Raw genomic sequence first — 16,070 nt, forward strand, 5'->3', positions numbered from 1 at the left:
TGTCAACATCAAGAGAGGAATTTTCCAGGGTGACTCACTGTCACCATTGTTGTTCATCGTTGCAATGATCCCACTGTCAACAATTATACAAAAAACAAACCTGGGCTATCAGACTGCAAGAAATTCACCAAAAATTTCCCACTTGCTGTACATGGATGATCTAAAGCTTTATGGAAAATCAGAAACTGAAATTCAGTCACTGACCAACACAGTCAGAATCTTCAGCAATGACATTAGTATGGAGTTCGGCTTGGACAAATGCGCCACAGTGGCATTGAAGAAAGGGAAAATTACTGACAGTAAGGGCATAGAGATGCCTAATGGAAAAACCATAAAGTGCAATCAACCTGAATCCTATAAATACCTGGGAATACTACAGCTGGACAATATCAAGCATGGACATGTGAAAAATGTGGTCAGCGGAGAATATGTCCAAAGGGTCAGAAAATTTTTGAAGAGCAAATTAAACGGTGGGAATACGATCAAGGCTATCAACACCTGGGCCATACCCATCATCAGATACACTGCTGGAATTGTGAACTGGACGCAAGCAGAACTGGATGATCTGGACAGAAAAACAAGAAAACTGATGACAATCCACTACTCATTACACCCGCGTAGTGATGTTGACAGACTTTACCTACCCAGAAAATCAGGAGGTAGAGGGCTTCTGCAAGTGAAACAAACGGTGGAAGAAGAGATACATGCACTGGCAGATTATGTGAAAAACAGTGAAGAACCAACATTGATAGAAGTCAACAGCAGAAAACTGCTCAAAGTGCAAAAGACAAAGAATGAATACTGTAAAAATACGCTGCAAAGCAGAAGAGAAAACTGGCAAAAGAAGGCTCTCCATGGACAGTTCCTAGAAAAAATTGAGGACAAAATTGACAAGGAAAAAATCTGGTTGTGGCTCACAAATGGAACTTTGAAAAAGGAGACTGAGAGCTTGATTCTTGCAGCCCAAGAACAAGCAATTCATACAAACGCCATCAAAGCCAGAATTGAAAAGTCGACTACAGATCCCAAGTGCAGACTCTGCAAGGAAGCAGACGAAACAATAGATCACATACTTAGAAGATCGCGCAGACGGACTACAAGCAGAGGCATGATACTGTTGCTCAGATGATTCACTGGAACTTGTGCCACAACTACTATCTGCCTGTGACAAGAACTGGTGGAATCACAAACCTGAAAAGGTCACTGAAAATGAACACGTAAAACAACTCTGGGACTTCCGAATTCAGACTGACAACGTTTTGGAACACAATACTCCTGACCTCATGATTGTGGAAAAAAAGAAAGTGTGGATAGTTGATGTTGCAATTCCTGGTGACAGCAGAATTGATGAGAAGCAACTGGAAAAACTTACACAATACGAGGATTTACGGATTGAGCTACAAAGACTCTGGCACAAACCAGTAAAGGTGGTCCCAGTGGTGATCAGCACACTGGGTGCAGTGCCTAAAGACCTTGGACGGCACTTAAAAACAATCAGCGCTGACAAAATCACCATATGTCAGCTGCAAAAGGCCACCCTACTCGGCTCTGCACGCATTATTTGTCGATACATCACACAGTCCTAGATGCTTGGGAAGTGTCCGATGTGTGATGTAATACAAAATCCAGCATATTGATCTTGTTTGCTGTGTATAACTGTTTTTGTATCAGTATAATAATAATAATAATAATAATAATAATAATAATAATAATAATAATAATAATAATAATAATAATAATAATAATAATAATAATAATAATAATAAAGATTGCCCAGACTGAGTACAAACAGAGACACAACTCAGTGGCCAAGATGATCCACTGGAATTTATGCAAGAACTACAATATAAGAACAGCTAAAAACTGGTGGGAACATTGTCCAGAGAAAGTAATGGAAAATGAGAAGGTCAAGATCCTGTGGGACTTTTGAATCCAAACGGACAAAGTGTTGAAACACAATACACCAGACATCACTGTGATCGAGGACAAGAAAGTGAGCATCATCGACATAGCAGTCCCCGGTGACAGCAGGATCACTGAAAAAGAACACGAGAAGGTCACTAGATACCGCGATTTGAAAATCGAGCTTCAACGTCTATGGCACAAACCAGCTGAGGTCGTCCCAGTGGTAATCGGTACTCTGGGCGCCATCCCAAAAACACTAGGGCAGCACTTGAAATATCTTCGAATTGACAAAATTAACATCTGTCAAATTCAGAAGGCAGCCCTGCTGGGATCCGCATGAATACTACGCCGATACATTACAACTTCCTAGGCTTTTGGGTGAGGCTCGAATTGTAATGAAGGCCAACAACCAGCTAAAGATCTGGCAGCTGTGAAATCTATAATAATAAAATACTGTAGTTACAAAAAATATTGTTAATTTCAGTTCTGTTTGCCTAAAATTTATTAGCAACTCTTGTGAATTTTTTGCTTCTATAACAGCATCTGAGGTGTATGAGCTTAGATTATGTAGAGCACATTAGTGGGAAACCAGACCCAAAAATGTGATTTTTTTTGTTGATTAATTTCATGTTGCAGATCATTTGTGTATGTTGGGTTAACAATTCAGGAGAACATTAATGGCATAAGGTAAGATGTATCCTTTGTAAGTTCTAGCTACAGGTGCCCCTAGTTATTTTTGTTTCGGGATCAGTGGCATTCTACTGAATGTGTTGAAAACGTTTGTTGCCTCTGAAACCATCTATCATGAAATGTTGATGCAAGTTCAGAACATTTCTAGAAAACTTGTAAACAACAATGATGGATAATTTCTCATCTTCCCTGAACTTCTCTGGGATATCTAATAGGAGCCCCTTCTGTCCTTCCATCTATAATCATAAAGTTATAGTAGTATGTAGTGTTAAGGACCTAAGAATAATTTTCATTCTGTCATTTTGGTGCATGTTCATTGTTGGGTCATAACTGAGGGTAAGACTGAAGATGCTAATCTGTGCTGTGGTTGTGGGTAAGAATGCTAACATTGAAGGGGCCTAAGTTACTGTAATGTGATGTCCATGGAAATGTCAATGAGTTTTGGTTGCTGCCCAGTGTGATAGCCTGCATCATGATGAGGGTGGGTCACTGTGGAACTCTTTTCTCATGGATACCATGAAAAGAAAGGTTTGAGGATTTTATACAAACACATTAAGATGTTTTCATTTGGGTTGGCTTTCATAGGCTGGAGTTATACAAACTTGGAAAAACATAATGAACTTTTTTGTATGTAGCTATTTACAACTTACAAAAATTAAATGCTTTTATTTGGAGTGTTAAATAAATGAATTTTCATTTGCTGCAGAACAGAGGTCTAACCCCCCCCCCCATATTAACACAGTAAACACAGTGCACCAGGAACACTATTGCACAAGCTGATGGAAATGTAAAGAAGATGGATATGCAAGGAATGATTTCAAATTATTAACTATATGTAGATATAATATGCTTTGCATATGTCATTTAGATTTTCAGAGTTTGGTATTAACTGCAAATGTACATATATTCTCATTCTCTCTAACATACATATTCTTGCTCTATACAAACTTATAAAATTGATTTTTTTCTTTGTCAAACAAAATGTTTGTCCTTAATAAAAGTGGGTAAATTGTATCCCACTGTACCAGTTTAATCAACATTCAAGAAGGTTTTGATAATGGGGGGGCACAGATTTCATGTATGTATACTTAGCTTCCTGTACCTAAAAACAGTCATGCACTGGGAACATTTATGCAAGTCCATAAGTAAACAAGAAGCTTGTCCTCAGAAGTGTGTGTGTGCATGCACATACACGCACATGTGGGGGTGGCGTCTTCATGCCTGTGTGCTAATCTGTGAAACACCCACACATTGTTCCAAGTATGTGGAATTTAACAACTTAAAAATTGTTCATTTTCAGTTATCATGGAAATATATAACAGTTTCTTAAACTAGAAGAGGAGACAGTGTCATTGAAGTTGAGCCAGTTATGTGGGTGTAAGATGATTAATATGGATGTGTTGTAGGAGGCAAAGGAATACTATACTTTAAAAAAGGATTGTATTTCTAATACATTTAATCTCTTCCAGAAAGGTGGGGCGTTCTTATTAGAAAGTTATCACCAACAATAAAGCTTAATTCATTTTCACATTACAGTCTGGGAACCTAGTTACATTAGGGAAAATAAAAATGGTAGACAACAGTTACTACACCAGGATAAAAAGAATATAGACACTTGTTCTGAAAAACCACATATCTATGGAGAGACTGTATAGCTGTGAATATTTCTCATAATGTGTATATGAGAGCATCCTGCTTATTAAGCCCCTTTACAGTAACACCACCTGCCAGATTAAATGTATGCCCACTGGCTTGCTGACTCCTAAAATACCGATTGCAAAAGGTGTTAAACAGGGATATGTTTTAGCCCCTGTTCTCTTCAATTTGTTTTTAAATGATTTAGCTCCCACTCTCAAGGAAGTACACTCACACTGTCCCAGTTTGGGCAACACCCAGTTACCAATTCTGCTTTATGCAGACGACGTGGTTCTGCTATCAAGATCTAAGGTTGTTCTAAAACGTGTTTTAACTAAGTTTAATGAATACTGCTCAACAACTTGCTTGAAGTAAATACAGCCAAATTAAAAGTAATGGTTATTTCAAGTAGGCCTAATCCCAGCACTTGGCTTCTAAACGGCATTGGCCTGGAACAAGTTAAGATATTTAAATACCTGGGGATTCATTTCCACTTTAGAGCAGATTGGGCAAACCATAGAGAGGCAGCAATCAGGGGATGTCAGAATTCTGTTGATGCAGTTGTGCGGTTCTTTTTCTCTAAAGGACATGAATTCATACCTGCGGCCTTAAAAGTCTTCAATGCAAAGGTGACACATCAACTCCTTTATGGAGTTCCCCTTTGGATTGGAGCTTGGAATAAATTTGTAGAGAGAATTCAATCCAAATTTCTTTACAAGATTTTTGGGGTACCCCACTGTGTTTCATATACTGTTCTGTGTCTTGAATCAGGACAGCACCTGTTGGAAACCAGAGCGTGGATAACTACTTTAAAATTCTGGTCCCATCTTTGCTTTAATACTGAGGCCGAAAGCCTCACCCATTTAGCCCTCTCTGAACTGCAATCCTCTGAATGGTAGAAATGTATAGAGGCCAAAATAACCTCTTTAGGTCTCTCCTTAGAAGCCTTTTTAAAGCAATCTGCAAATGAAATTTGGCTATCCCTAAATGACGGCTTCTGGACCAGGAATATCAGTTGCTGTTGAGTGCAGCCAGGACATCTTGCTCTCCCTTGCACTTTGGAAACTATCCTGAAATTAGCTTCACAGCTAAATATCTATCCCAACTGTCAGAGCCCAGGTAGAGATGGATCATCACTCATGCTAGATGTAATGCATTCCCCTCTGCTGTTCTTAAGGGCCGACAGTTGAATATTCCACTTCAAGATAGAACATATGCTGATTGTCAAGATACTGTTGAGACCCTCGAGCATATTCTGTTTTCTTGCCCGAGGTATGTGTTACATAGACTCTCCCTACTTGTCCCGGCTCTAGAGAATAAAAAATGTTGTGTGGAGCATACAAAGACTATCCACCTGCTGAATAATAGCGATGGTGGGATAACTGGAAAAACTGCTGAATTTTTATTAGAAGTGCTCAGGTCAAAGACATAATAGAAGCTTGACCACCTCTTCTGTACCAACATTACGTACTTTGTCCAGTTTTATGTCCTGTTTTAACACTTATTGTCTCCTGTATTTTGTTTTATTGATATGCCTAATGAAGGTCAGTTGAAGTTGCATATGAGAGCCACATAGAAATAACAGCTGTTTCTTGGTTATAAATGATGGTACACAAATTCTAGTCATCTTCCACACAAGTTAGGAAGATGGAATCATAACTTTGGCCCCCCTGAACCAAACTTCACCAAACTTGGATGGTACCATCAGGACAGTCTCTGTATGATACCCTAAAATTTTGGTGCCAGTAGTTTTAAAAATGCTCCCCTTCAGGCTAAAACATGAACAAATACCCAAATACAAAAAAAAAATAAGATGGACCTGAATTTTTTGGGTATACCCAAATATTCGTGTATATCTGAATATGTTATTTGTCTTATTCGGACATACAGATAATTTTATGCCCGAATAAATCCGAATTTTACTGAATTTCTAGGGTATTGACCAAGCCTAATCCTCTCCACACATTATTTCCTCTTTCTCTCCTCCTGGCAGCCCCCATATTCTCAATTTTCTGTTCTCTCTCTCTCTCTCTCTCTCTCTCTCTCTCTCTCACACACACACACACACACACACACACACACACACACACACACACACCCACACCCACACCCACCCACCCAGACCTGTGGTTTTTCCTCAGGTTTGTAGAAAGATCTGTCTTTCCTCCGTCTTTCTGGATTTAAATATCCATATATCCAAATATATCCATATATTTTAATCGGGTATATTGAGAATTAGATATGTTGATTAGTTTCTTTGGAGAGAAGAAGAAGTTGGATTTATATCCCCCCTTTCTCTCCTGTAAGGGCTGACAATCTCCTCCCCCCCCCACAACAAACACTCTGTGAGGTAGGTGGGGCTGAGAGACCTCAGAAGAACTGTGACTGGTCCAAGGTCACCCAGCTGGCGTGTGCTGAAGAGCACAGGCTAATCTGAATCCCCCAGATAAATCTCCACAGCTCAAGTGGCAGAGTGTGGGATCAAACCCGTTTTCTCCAGATTAGAGTTCACTACACCCCTGCTGCTGCATTTCCTCCCTTTCACAATCCTTCTGCATCAACTGTTTCCTACTGTAGCATTCAATTTTAAGGTATATATTGAGATTTATTGCACAATCTGGTGGGGGAGCTGAAGTGACTCCTGGAGGCGCTGCAGAGCCACACTGGCAGATTTGCCCTCCCTGAGGTAGTTACTGTGCAGGGGCGTACCTAGGAAAACTGGCGCCTGGGGACAAAACCTGAGTTTGGCGCCCCCCTCCCCGCCTGGCGTATGGGCTGCCATCCTCCCCCACCATGACCAAACAATGATTTTTTGTACCAGCCCACAAAACACCTCCCACTCCCATCAAAACATACATGGCTCTCTCCCCACCAACTGTTTTCCTAATTTTCTAATCACAACAACCCTATGAGGTAGGTTGTTAGCCTGAGAAACAACTCCAAGCCAGTGCAAGTGGGTATTAAGCATGTAAATCTCTCACAAATCACACCCAGCAAAACATTTACCAAACAAATGTCAGCATCATCTCTCATAAAACACCTCCAGTGGAATCCACCCCCAAACAGCATCACTTTCAATGGTGTTTAAACTAGGGAGCTCAGATTCTTCTTTTAAACCTACCTTAAAGGGAGAATCTGGGGTCCCCGGTTAAAACAAAATTGAAAGTGATGCTGTGGGGTTGGATTCTCCCCCAGCCTGAAACAGCATCACTTTTGAGGGTTGGAGATTCAGATGAAACAAATAGCAGATTAGCTATAGCTGGAATCTGGCCAAATTTGGGCACTTTCGGACAAAAATTGTCCGATTATGTCCTGCCCAAATAAGAACAAATGCGAATGCAAGGTATTTGGGTTTTTTGGGGGTATTTTTGGTGTTTTTTCATCCTGTAGGGAGCGCATTTTTAAAGCTAGCAGCACCATGATTTCAGGGCATCATCCAGAGACTGCTCTGATGATACCACCTGAGTTTGGTGATGTTTGGTTCAGGGGCAGCAAAGTTATGGATGTCCAAATGGAATGTTTTCAATGGGAGCTAACATAAGATGGGGGCTACCCATTTGAGGGACCATAACTTTGGTCCCCCTGAACATAACTTCACCAAACTTGGGTGGCATCATAATAATAGTTAACAGATGATACCCTGAAATTTTGGTGTCACTAGCTTTAAAAATACACCCCTTCCAGGCACCCCAAGAAATTTGCCCAAGATTCTTTGTTTTGCAGTGACTTTGCTCCATTGTAGCTAATGAGGAATTTCTGAGGCAGGCTGCACATTTTTGAAGATAGAGGCTCCAGACTTTCAAGGTGGCTCTAGGAGAGTCTCCTGGTAATAGCATCCAAGCTTGATGAGCTTTGCTTCTGGAGTGGGGGGGGGGCGAGTTGAGAGAGTTCTGAGAGAACTCAGCCCACAGGCTTTTATGTGCAGGAGCGGGGAAACAAAATAAGCCTTTTGGGGGCCCATAAAATTGAACCCCCAGAAGCAAAGGTCTCCAAACCTGGATGCTATTACCAGGAGGCCCTCCTGGAGCCACCCTGAAAGTCTGGTGCCTCTATCTTAAAAAATGTGCAGCCTGCCTACACACTCAGAAATTCCCCATTGGCTACAATGGAGCAAAGTCACTGCAAAACAAAGAATCTTGGGAACATTTCTTGGGGTGCCTGGAAGAGGTGTATTTTTAAAGCTAGTGACACCAAAATTTCAGGGTAACATCTGTTAACTATTCTTATGATGCCACCCATGTTTGGTGAAGTTATGTTCAGGGGGACCAAAGTTATGGTCCCTCAAATGGGTAGCCCCATCTCCTGTTAGCTCCCATTGAAAACAATGGGGTTGGGGGCACCCCTTTTGGGGGTCCATAACTTTGCTGCCCCTAAACCAAACATCACCAAGTTTGGGTGGTATCATCAGGACAGTCTCTGGATGGTACCCTGAAATTTTGGTGTTGCTACCCTTAAAAATGCGCCTCCTGCAGGCGGGAACGTGAAAACACTTAAAAATTTAAAAAACCACAAACGACCCTGAAATGTTGGCGCCCCCCACGTGACCAAATGAGGGGCACCCAGGGACATATGGTACCCCCTGTCCCTAGGCAGGAACGCCACTGTTACTGTGGTGCAAGGCCCCCTGAGTCACCCTGACTCATGCTCTGCCACTAGGCATAGTGTGGAATTCTGGAGGCATGGCCAGGGGTAGACCCGACATCAGCTGGCTTCCACTCTGGCATTGCCTTCAGGTAAGTGAGGCTCCGGGCCTCTGACTTGGGTAGCATAAGTCCACATAGCCTAATGGAGGGCTTATTTTGTTTTATTTTTTATTTTTGGCTTCCCATGCCACAAAAAAGCCCTCTGGAGTGGGGTGGCATGGCAGCAGCAGCACCATCCTCACCCAGGACTCTGGGGTTGGGCTGCCTATGCCCTAATACTGAAATCAATGCAACATGCTACCACTATGACTGTATTATGCAAGGCATTTCACTTTCTCCTCATCAGTTATCAAATATTTTCACTAGAACATCGATTTGTGCACAGTTTTGCTAGTCTATTTTTAAAAACAAAAGTAAGCAGTCTGTAAGCCACAAAAGTATGAAGTGAAATGCATACAGGTGATGAGTCTAAATATGTGCAAGAATTTAGCAGAACTGTCATTATTCAGGCTGAAGTTACAGGATGAACAAAGGATTATATCATCGAAACTGAAAAAACAAGCGCAGGTCTGAAATATCAAGGTCACAAGCCGAAGCATTGCTATAGTTTCGCAAGACTATACTTTTCTACCATGTTGGATCTTTTTATGGACATGGCACAAAAGCAGACTGACAGTGCAATGCTGGGGTGGGGGCAGTTGCATCGCAGCTGGGGATGGTGCAGCCATGCTGCCTCCAAAGTGTGCACCGGCAAATGGGGACATTCTCAGGCCAAAAGAATTGCACTGTAAATCATGCACCCATCTGAATATTTGCTTTGTCTGTATAATCTTTGCATATGACAGAATTCTTGTTACATAATTTGGGTAGTCTTTAGAACTGAAGCAGGTATTTCATGTTGACTCTGATTATGAGGAACGAATACAACTATACCTTAGCACAGAGTCAAAGCACAATAATAAATCAGTCAACAGGGTTTGCAGTTAATAGCTGGGCCAGTTTTGTAAAACAGTAATCTAGCTGATAGCCTAATTTATTATCTAAATAACATTCTTTGTGCACACTTTACTGCTTTTCAAACACATTTTCCACAGCTGGTGAACCTGCTTTTTATGCAACCATAAATCCTTCAACAAATACTTCTCTTGAGTTGCTCATCTATCAGGAACATAAATGAAATTACAAACCGATTTAGATGATTAGCTATAAGGAAGTAAAAATATCAATACAACTTTTTTTGCAAGATAAATTCTTGCAGGCTCATGTTCATGCAGACATTTTCTTTATGCTTTGTATCAGTCATAGGTCTGTTAATGGCCACAGTGCGAGGTTCAAGAGTTGAATTTGCTACAAATGAGATGTGGGGATCATGAACTCATGATTCATGTGAGTTCAGTAATTTTAGACTGGAGATGAAACTGCATAGAAGAAGGGATATGTAGACACCACTACAAAATGTGCCATAGGGAAAAATACTGGGGAGGCTCCTAAGATCTGAGAAGGTATAAGCATGTGGTTTCATAATGCCTGAGGAATACTGATTTTGACTGTTTGATTGCTAGACAAGGATTAAAGAAGGAAGTATCTGTATCTTGTTTGCAAAAATCTCATTTCATTTCTTTGCTCCCTGATCTACTCCTTGAATATTGAAATTATCCAGCAATAAATAATTATGAAAATAAAACCTACATAACCAGCACACATTACATTTTGCTGGATTCATGCTTAAAAATGAACATGTGAATGTAACAAATGAGATTTCAAACAGAAATTGTGCTTTGTTGCATCTCTGATTGAGTATAAAATTTGTGGGAAGTCCAATTTGTCAAGAAAAGATCTATCAGACCACGGCCACACAACCCGGAAAACCCACCACAACCTGCCAAGAAAGGTTTGCCTTCCATTGACTGTGAGAAGAGTATCATTTTCCAGCATGGGTTGCTGGTTGTTAATGATGTGTTCAGCCAGTTTGAGCTGAGAGCCATACTTTAATGTTCTAAGCTTGTTGTAACCCACCCAGAGCCCTTTGGGGATTGGGTGGGATATAAATCCAATGAATGAATAAATGAATGAATGAATGAACTTCTTGGACCAGCCATCCTCTTTGATATACTTTCTGGCTGTGGGCCTTTATGCAGTGGAATATATTATGTAAAGCTACATTCTTAGTTAAGGAAGCAAGTAAACTTCACTGAACTTAGAATTCAGCAAGGATAGATCTAGCCCTGTTTGGAGATAACTGTGGGGTGGGATGGGATGGGAGCATTTCCTTGCATTGACTCCACTCTGTACAACAAACAGATTCTATTCAGTGCTGTACATGCACAGGAATGAGCTTTTAGTCTCTTTACACGCCTTTGCAAGAGTGTTATTTAACTGGAGCAAAGGTTATCTAAACCGTAAACTCATTTTTTATATATGACTTTCTAGTGCTGTGAATCAGCTTATGGTGAACTCCAGGAGACTCAGCAAGGAACTCTTTCCCTATTATTATTCTAATTGGTTGCAATCATCAGGACCATCTCTGAACTCTGCATTTACAATCTCTGTTATGTTTTTTTCCCTTCCAGCATTCCGAAAACAACATGCAGTTGCAATAAGAGACATGTTTGTTCTACCTTGACACATCTAAAGTACTTTCTGAGTACTTCTTTTTTTTATTGTGAACACACCTGGACTTTGCTATTGTTATTCTGTGCTCTGTCTTTATGCATTTTTAATAAAATGCACTTCTTTCATACCTAATGCTTGTTGATATTTTTGCTCAGAAAATACAGTTTATAGTGGCCCTATTTTTGCATTCTGGCCACCAACATGTTCTAGACTGATGTCTCACTGCATTTATTTGGTAATGTTGGTTTTTGTTCATGCTTATTAGTGTATTTCTCTGTCTCAGTCAGCAGGTTGCTAATCCAAACTAGCATGCTTGGGATTGGGGTGTAGGTCCTGAGGATGAAATATGTCATCCTGGAAAAAAAATCTCTTTCTCATTCACTGTGTTTGGCCAGTGTTCTTTTGATGCCATGTGATGGACACATATGACATATATTTGATGTGGCAGCCAAAAATTGCTGTCAGTCTCACAGTTGAAAGAGAATGGTAAAAGAATATCAAGTTTTTAATCATCTTTTGTGGATTTGCAGACAACCTCCTCCTCACTTCAGCACTTTCTGTTATCCTGAGGTTAGTTGTATCCATCTAGTCCATTCTTTGGCCCCTTCTGAACTTGCAGAATAATGCACTTTCAATCCACTTTCAATCCACTTTGCAGCTGTGTGGAATAGCAAAATCCACGCGCAAACAATTGTGAAAGTGGATTGAAAGTGCATTATTCTGCAGGTTCAGAAGGGGCCAAAGAATGGACTAGATGGATACAACTAACTTCAGTATAACAGAAAGTGCTGAAGTGAGGAGGAGGTTGTCTGCAAATCCACAAAAGATGATTAAAAACTTGATATTCTGCACGTGTGGAAGGGGCTTTTCTGTTTAAAAACAAGACTATACACTTGTTGATTCTTTTCTCAAGTATCAACGAACACAATCTAGATGACAATGTATTACAAGCAAAGAGGCAGAATGTATCCTGAAAACAGTTCAATAACTGTGTACCATTTTACTGGTCCACATAATTCAGTACAGTCTTTTCAAACTAGCAGTGGCTATCCAATTGTTTAGTCAGACTCTTTTCTAGCCTGTCTACTTCAGATCCTTTGACTTGCAGATGCTGGAGATTACCATTCTTAGGAATTTCTTTAGCTATGAAATAAATACATAAATGTGAAAATATCAGAAAACCTGCCAACCTATTGAAAACATATTAAAACTAAAAGTACTTATTGAATTGACATGAACAGACAATTAAACAGAACTTGCTTTAAATTCTAAAATTAATAACAGTGCATATTCCTGTTGCAAACATTTTCTGACTTCTGTGATAAAAAACAAAAAACAGTGAAGCATTTCACAAAAGTCTGATACAGACTTCCTAGGAAAGTGCAGTCACCAGTAGATGCTCAGTCAGTTCACTACTGTCTACTACAATGTCTCCTTGCCATGCAATGAACCAGAGCATCCAGCTGTGATGTGTGCACCTTAGGTATAGCCTATTTCCCTGTAGCTCTAATGAGGGCAGAACTAAACTTCCCTCAATAAGAGCCCGCATTAATGCAGTCATTTTAAAATACTGGGTGAGAAATGAAGTGAACAAACAAGACTGTCTTGGTCAGCAGAGCTGGTTATTCCTGAAGAAATCTAGGGCTGAGGAAATTACCTCAATCAAAATGAGATACTCTATCCCATATGAGTTGCTCAGTGAGAAAGAGGAGGACTGCAGCCTTGATGACTGAATTTTCCAAAATGATGCTGTGATCGACTGCAACTTAATTAAACAATCTAAAATAATCCCGTTTTAAATTTTTAAAAGGGATCATACTGGAACCTTGAATTTAGTGAACTCAACAACTCAAGCAGTAAGGATGACTTTCGCCTATTTGATATTTCATTCTATGCCTTCAGCAATGTGAACTAGTCGCTTCATTACACATCCCTGCCTCTCAATTCCTTTGTATTTGCAGAACAGGCATGGGTGAAGATTTATTGCACTATGTGCTTGTTTGCCCCCTTTGCACTGGTCCAAGGAGTAACTGCATCAGTAGGTTGTTGCCAAATAGGCCAGGTTTGTTTAATCATGATAAACTGATTTTTGTTGCTGTCTGATACTGTTTCTGAAAGAGTAGTGCTATTTGCATTGGCAGGTAGAAAAAAATCAGAGACTAAACAACCCAGTAATGGTTTAATTTTACCTTATCCTTCTTTTTATGTATATGTAACCATTGAGTTATAGTTTTAGTGTGTTGTGTAATGATTGTGAAGGCCAATGGCCAATGCAATAAACTTGATCTTGATTTTGAGTAACCTATTTTTCACTATCCTCCATATCTTTTTGCTTTGATGGTTCAAAACAAGTTGCAGAGTGCCATTTAAAACCTACTCTCTTTCTCATTGCCTTGCATCTGTGTACATTCCTAATCAAATCACAAAAATGGGTTTTCTGAAAGTAAACTCCTGCATCTTATGTTTGGAAGGTTTATATTTGGTGAGTTCCACTGTGACAGAATTTGAACTTTATTTTCACTCACTATATTTTCTTCTTTAATCATAGCAATCTTTTTAAAAAACTAAAATGTTTAGATTACAGAAAAGGTGAAAATGAGAAAAAAAATTACCTGTTGCCTCCACCATTCCTTCTAGGATTACAACTATTTCTAATTCTTCTTTGGGCAGCTGGGCTTTAGAAATCTCCCAGAAAGGACTCTGTTGGTTTATTTCATGGCTGATAATCAGTGGCGAAACCAAAAAAAGACGATCATCCCCTGTATAATAACCTACATTGATATCTGTCTGGTTGAGTGGTATAAATTCCCCCTCCTTTGTCTGTTTAGACTTGATCAACTTGGCTCGTATTGAAGCCTCCACAATGTGCGAATTCCTGAGGTCCCCAACTCGGAACATCAGACACAGCTTTCCATCTCGCATGGAAATGACAGCATTGGTAGAAAACACCAGAGTTTCTGCCCTCTTCTTGGGCTGGGATATTTTTACAAACATGCAGCCAACCATGAAGGCATTAACAATAGATCCTAAGACAGATTGAACTAGAAGTAGAATAATTCCTTCAGGACACTTGTCTGTGATGACCCGGTAACCATATCCAATGGTGGTCTCTGTCTCTATGGAGAATAAAAAGGCTGAAACAAACCCATTGAGGTTATTGACACACGGGGTCCATTCCATATCCCCTATATGTTCCATGTCTCCTCGGATGTAAGCAATTAACCACCAGATGAATCCAAAAAACAGCCAAGTCGCAGTGTAAACCATGACAAAAATCAAAAGGTTGAATCTCCACTTGAGGTCCACCAAAGTAGTGAAGATATCAGTCAGATAACGATAAGTCTCTCTTACGTTTCCATGGTGGACATTGCATTTCCCATCTTTCCTCACATACCTCTGGATTTTTCTCTTGGTACATTCTTTGCTTAAGTGCTTTGGCAGATCCTCTCTGGCTTGTTTGGGCAACTTAGGTGGATGAATTGTGACAGGGCTCTCCACGTCCTCCTCCATTGAGTCACCATTAGCTGACATTAAAGAAAACAACAATATAAATATGGATATGCTTGTAGAAGAAAATCAGCACTTTCAACACCTGCTATATCAGCTACATGAAACAACAAATGCTATTCTCAGTCATATCTGTACATCAATAACACAGGATTGGATCCAACCAGTCTTTCTACTAGTGAAGAAGTTTCCTATAACTTCCAAATGAATCATGGGACCTATGTAGACAAAAGCCATGTGGGATAGAGGCTGTAATAAGAAAGGGAATTGAATGAGACTGAATGAAAAAGCTGCTGGATCCAACCCAAACCCTTTTACCTCCTTTTATGAATGTACATTTCTTTATCAATAGAAAAAACTAATCTTGGCTTCAATAATGGAGTTATATAGATTTTTTTTCAAATATCTCTACATCTCATTTTCTTTTTATATTGATGCTATCACTTATGAGCCCTTCAAATATTGCAGCTGCATAAATGAACAAAAAGGGACTGGCAGCTCTATGAATACCAGAGAGAGAAGATGTTGAAGCAGCTTTTAATTCTACTTATTAGAATTTCTAAAAATATCAGCTGATAATGTTAAATTAACATCCTCTTGGAATTTTGTAATGTACTAAAACTGAACATTAGCACTAATTAATGCCATTTTCTATGTAAACAAATGTTTAGTTTGAGATTTGATAATTAATTAATGTAATGCACACAAAGCCTTAGGTTTTGAAACAAGCTTTACTGTTTATCAAGATGCTTGAGATGGATCTGTGACACTATTTCTCACACAGTGAGATGTGATCCTTTTCCACAATTGAACTCTCACATTTTGCTTGGCCCTGTGTATTCATATGCTGTTAACTACCACTGGGTGGATGCAAAGCCTGGGCAAAGCCTGTGTGCAGCAACAGTATGTGTGTGTATGCAGTCAAGACCTCTTTCTCCATCCTTTCCCTAATCTTGTAGGCCAACCTTCCAGCAAGTACAAGCAAAGCATTTGCTTCCAATCATTTCAAATTAGGAGTGCTGCCTATCATGGGGGATAGGGGAGCCTGAACCTTTGCTGCTCTCTGCCTCCAGGTTG

The 16,070-nt window shown here is 39.9% G+C and overlaps 1 protein-coding gene across 2 annotated transcripts in view; it reads right to left on the minus strand.

Moving 5' to 3' along the window:
* The window catches only part of KCNJ6 (potassium inwardly rectifying channel subfamily J member 6), a 147,991-nt gene that overhangs the window by 7,186 nt on the left and 124,735 nt on the right, over positions 1-16,070 (minus strand). For both annotated transcript variants that reach the window (XM_048495411.1, XM_048495410.1), the window contains exon 2: positions 14,099-15,010. In XM_048495411.1, the coding sequence (XP_048351368.1) occupies positions 14,099-14,996 (898 nt within the window). In that variant the 5' untranslated portion in view covers positions 14,997-15,010. The remainder of the gene's footprint in view (positions 1-14,098; positions 15,011-16,070) is intronic.

Source organism: Sphaerodactylus townsendi, linkage group LG04, assembly GCF_021028975.2.
Source record: "Sphaerodactylus townsendi isolate TG3544 linkage group LG04, MPM_Stown_v2.3, whole genome shotgun sequence".
Taxonomy (NCBI): domain Eukaryota; kingdom Metazoa; phylum Chordata; class Lepidosauria; order Squamata; family Sphaerodactylidae; genus Sphaerodactylus; species Sphaerodactylus townsendi.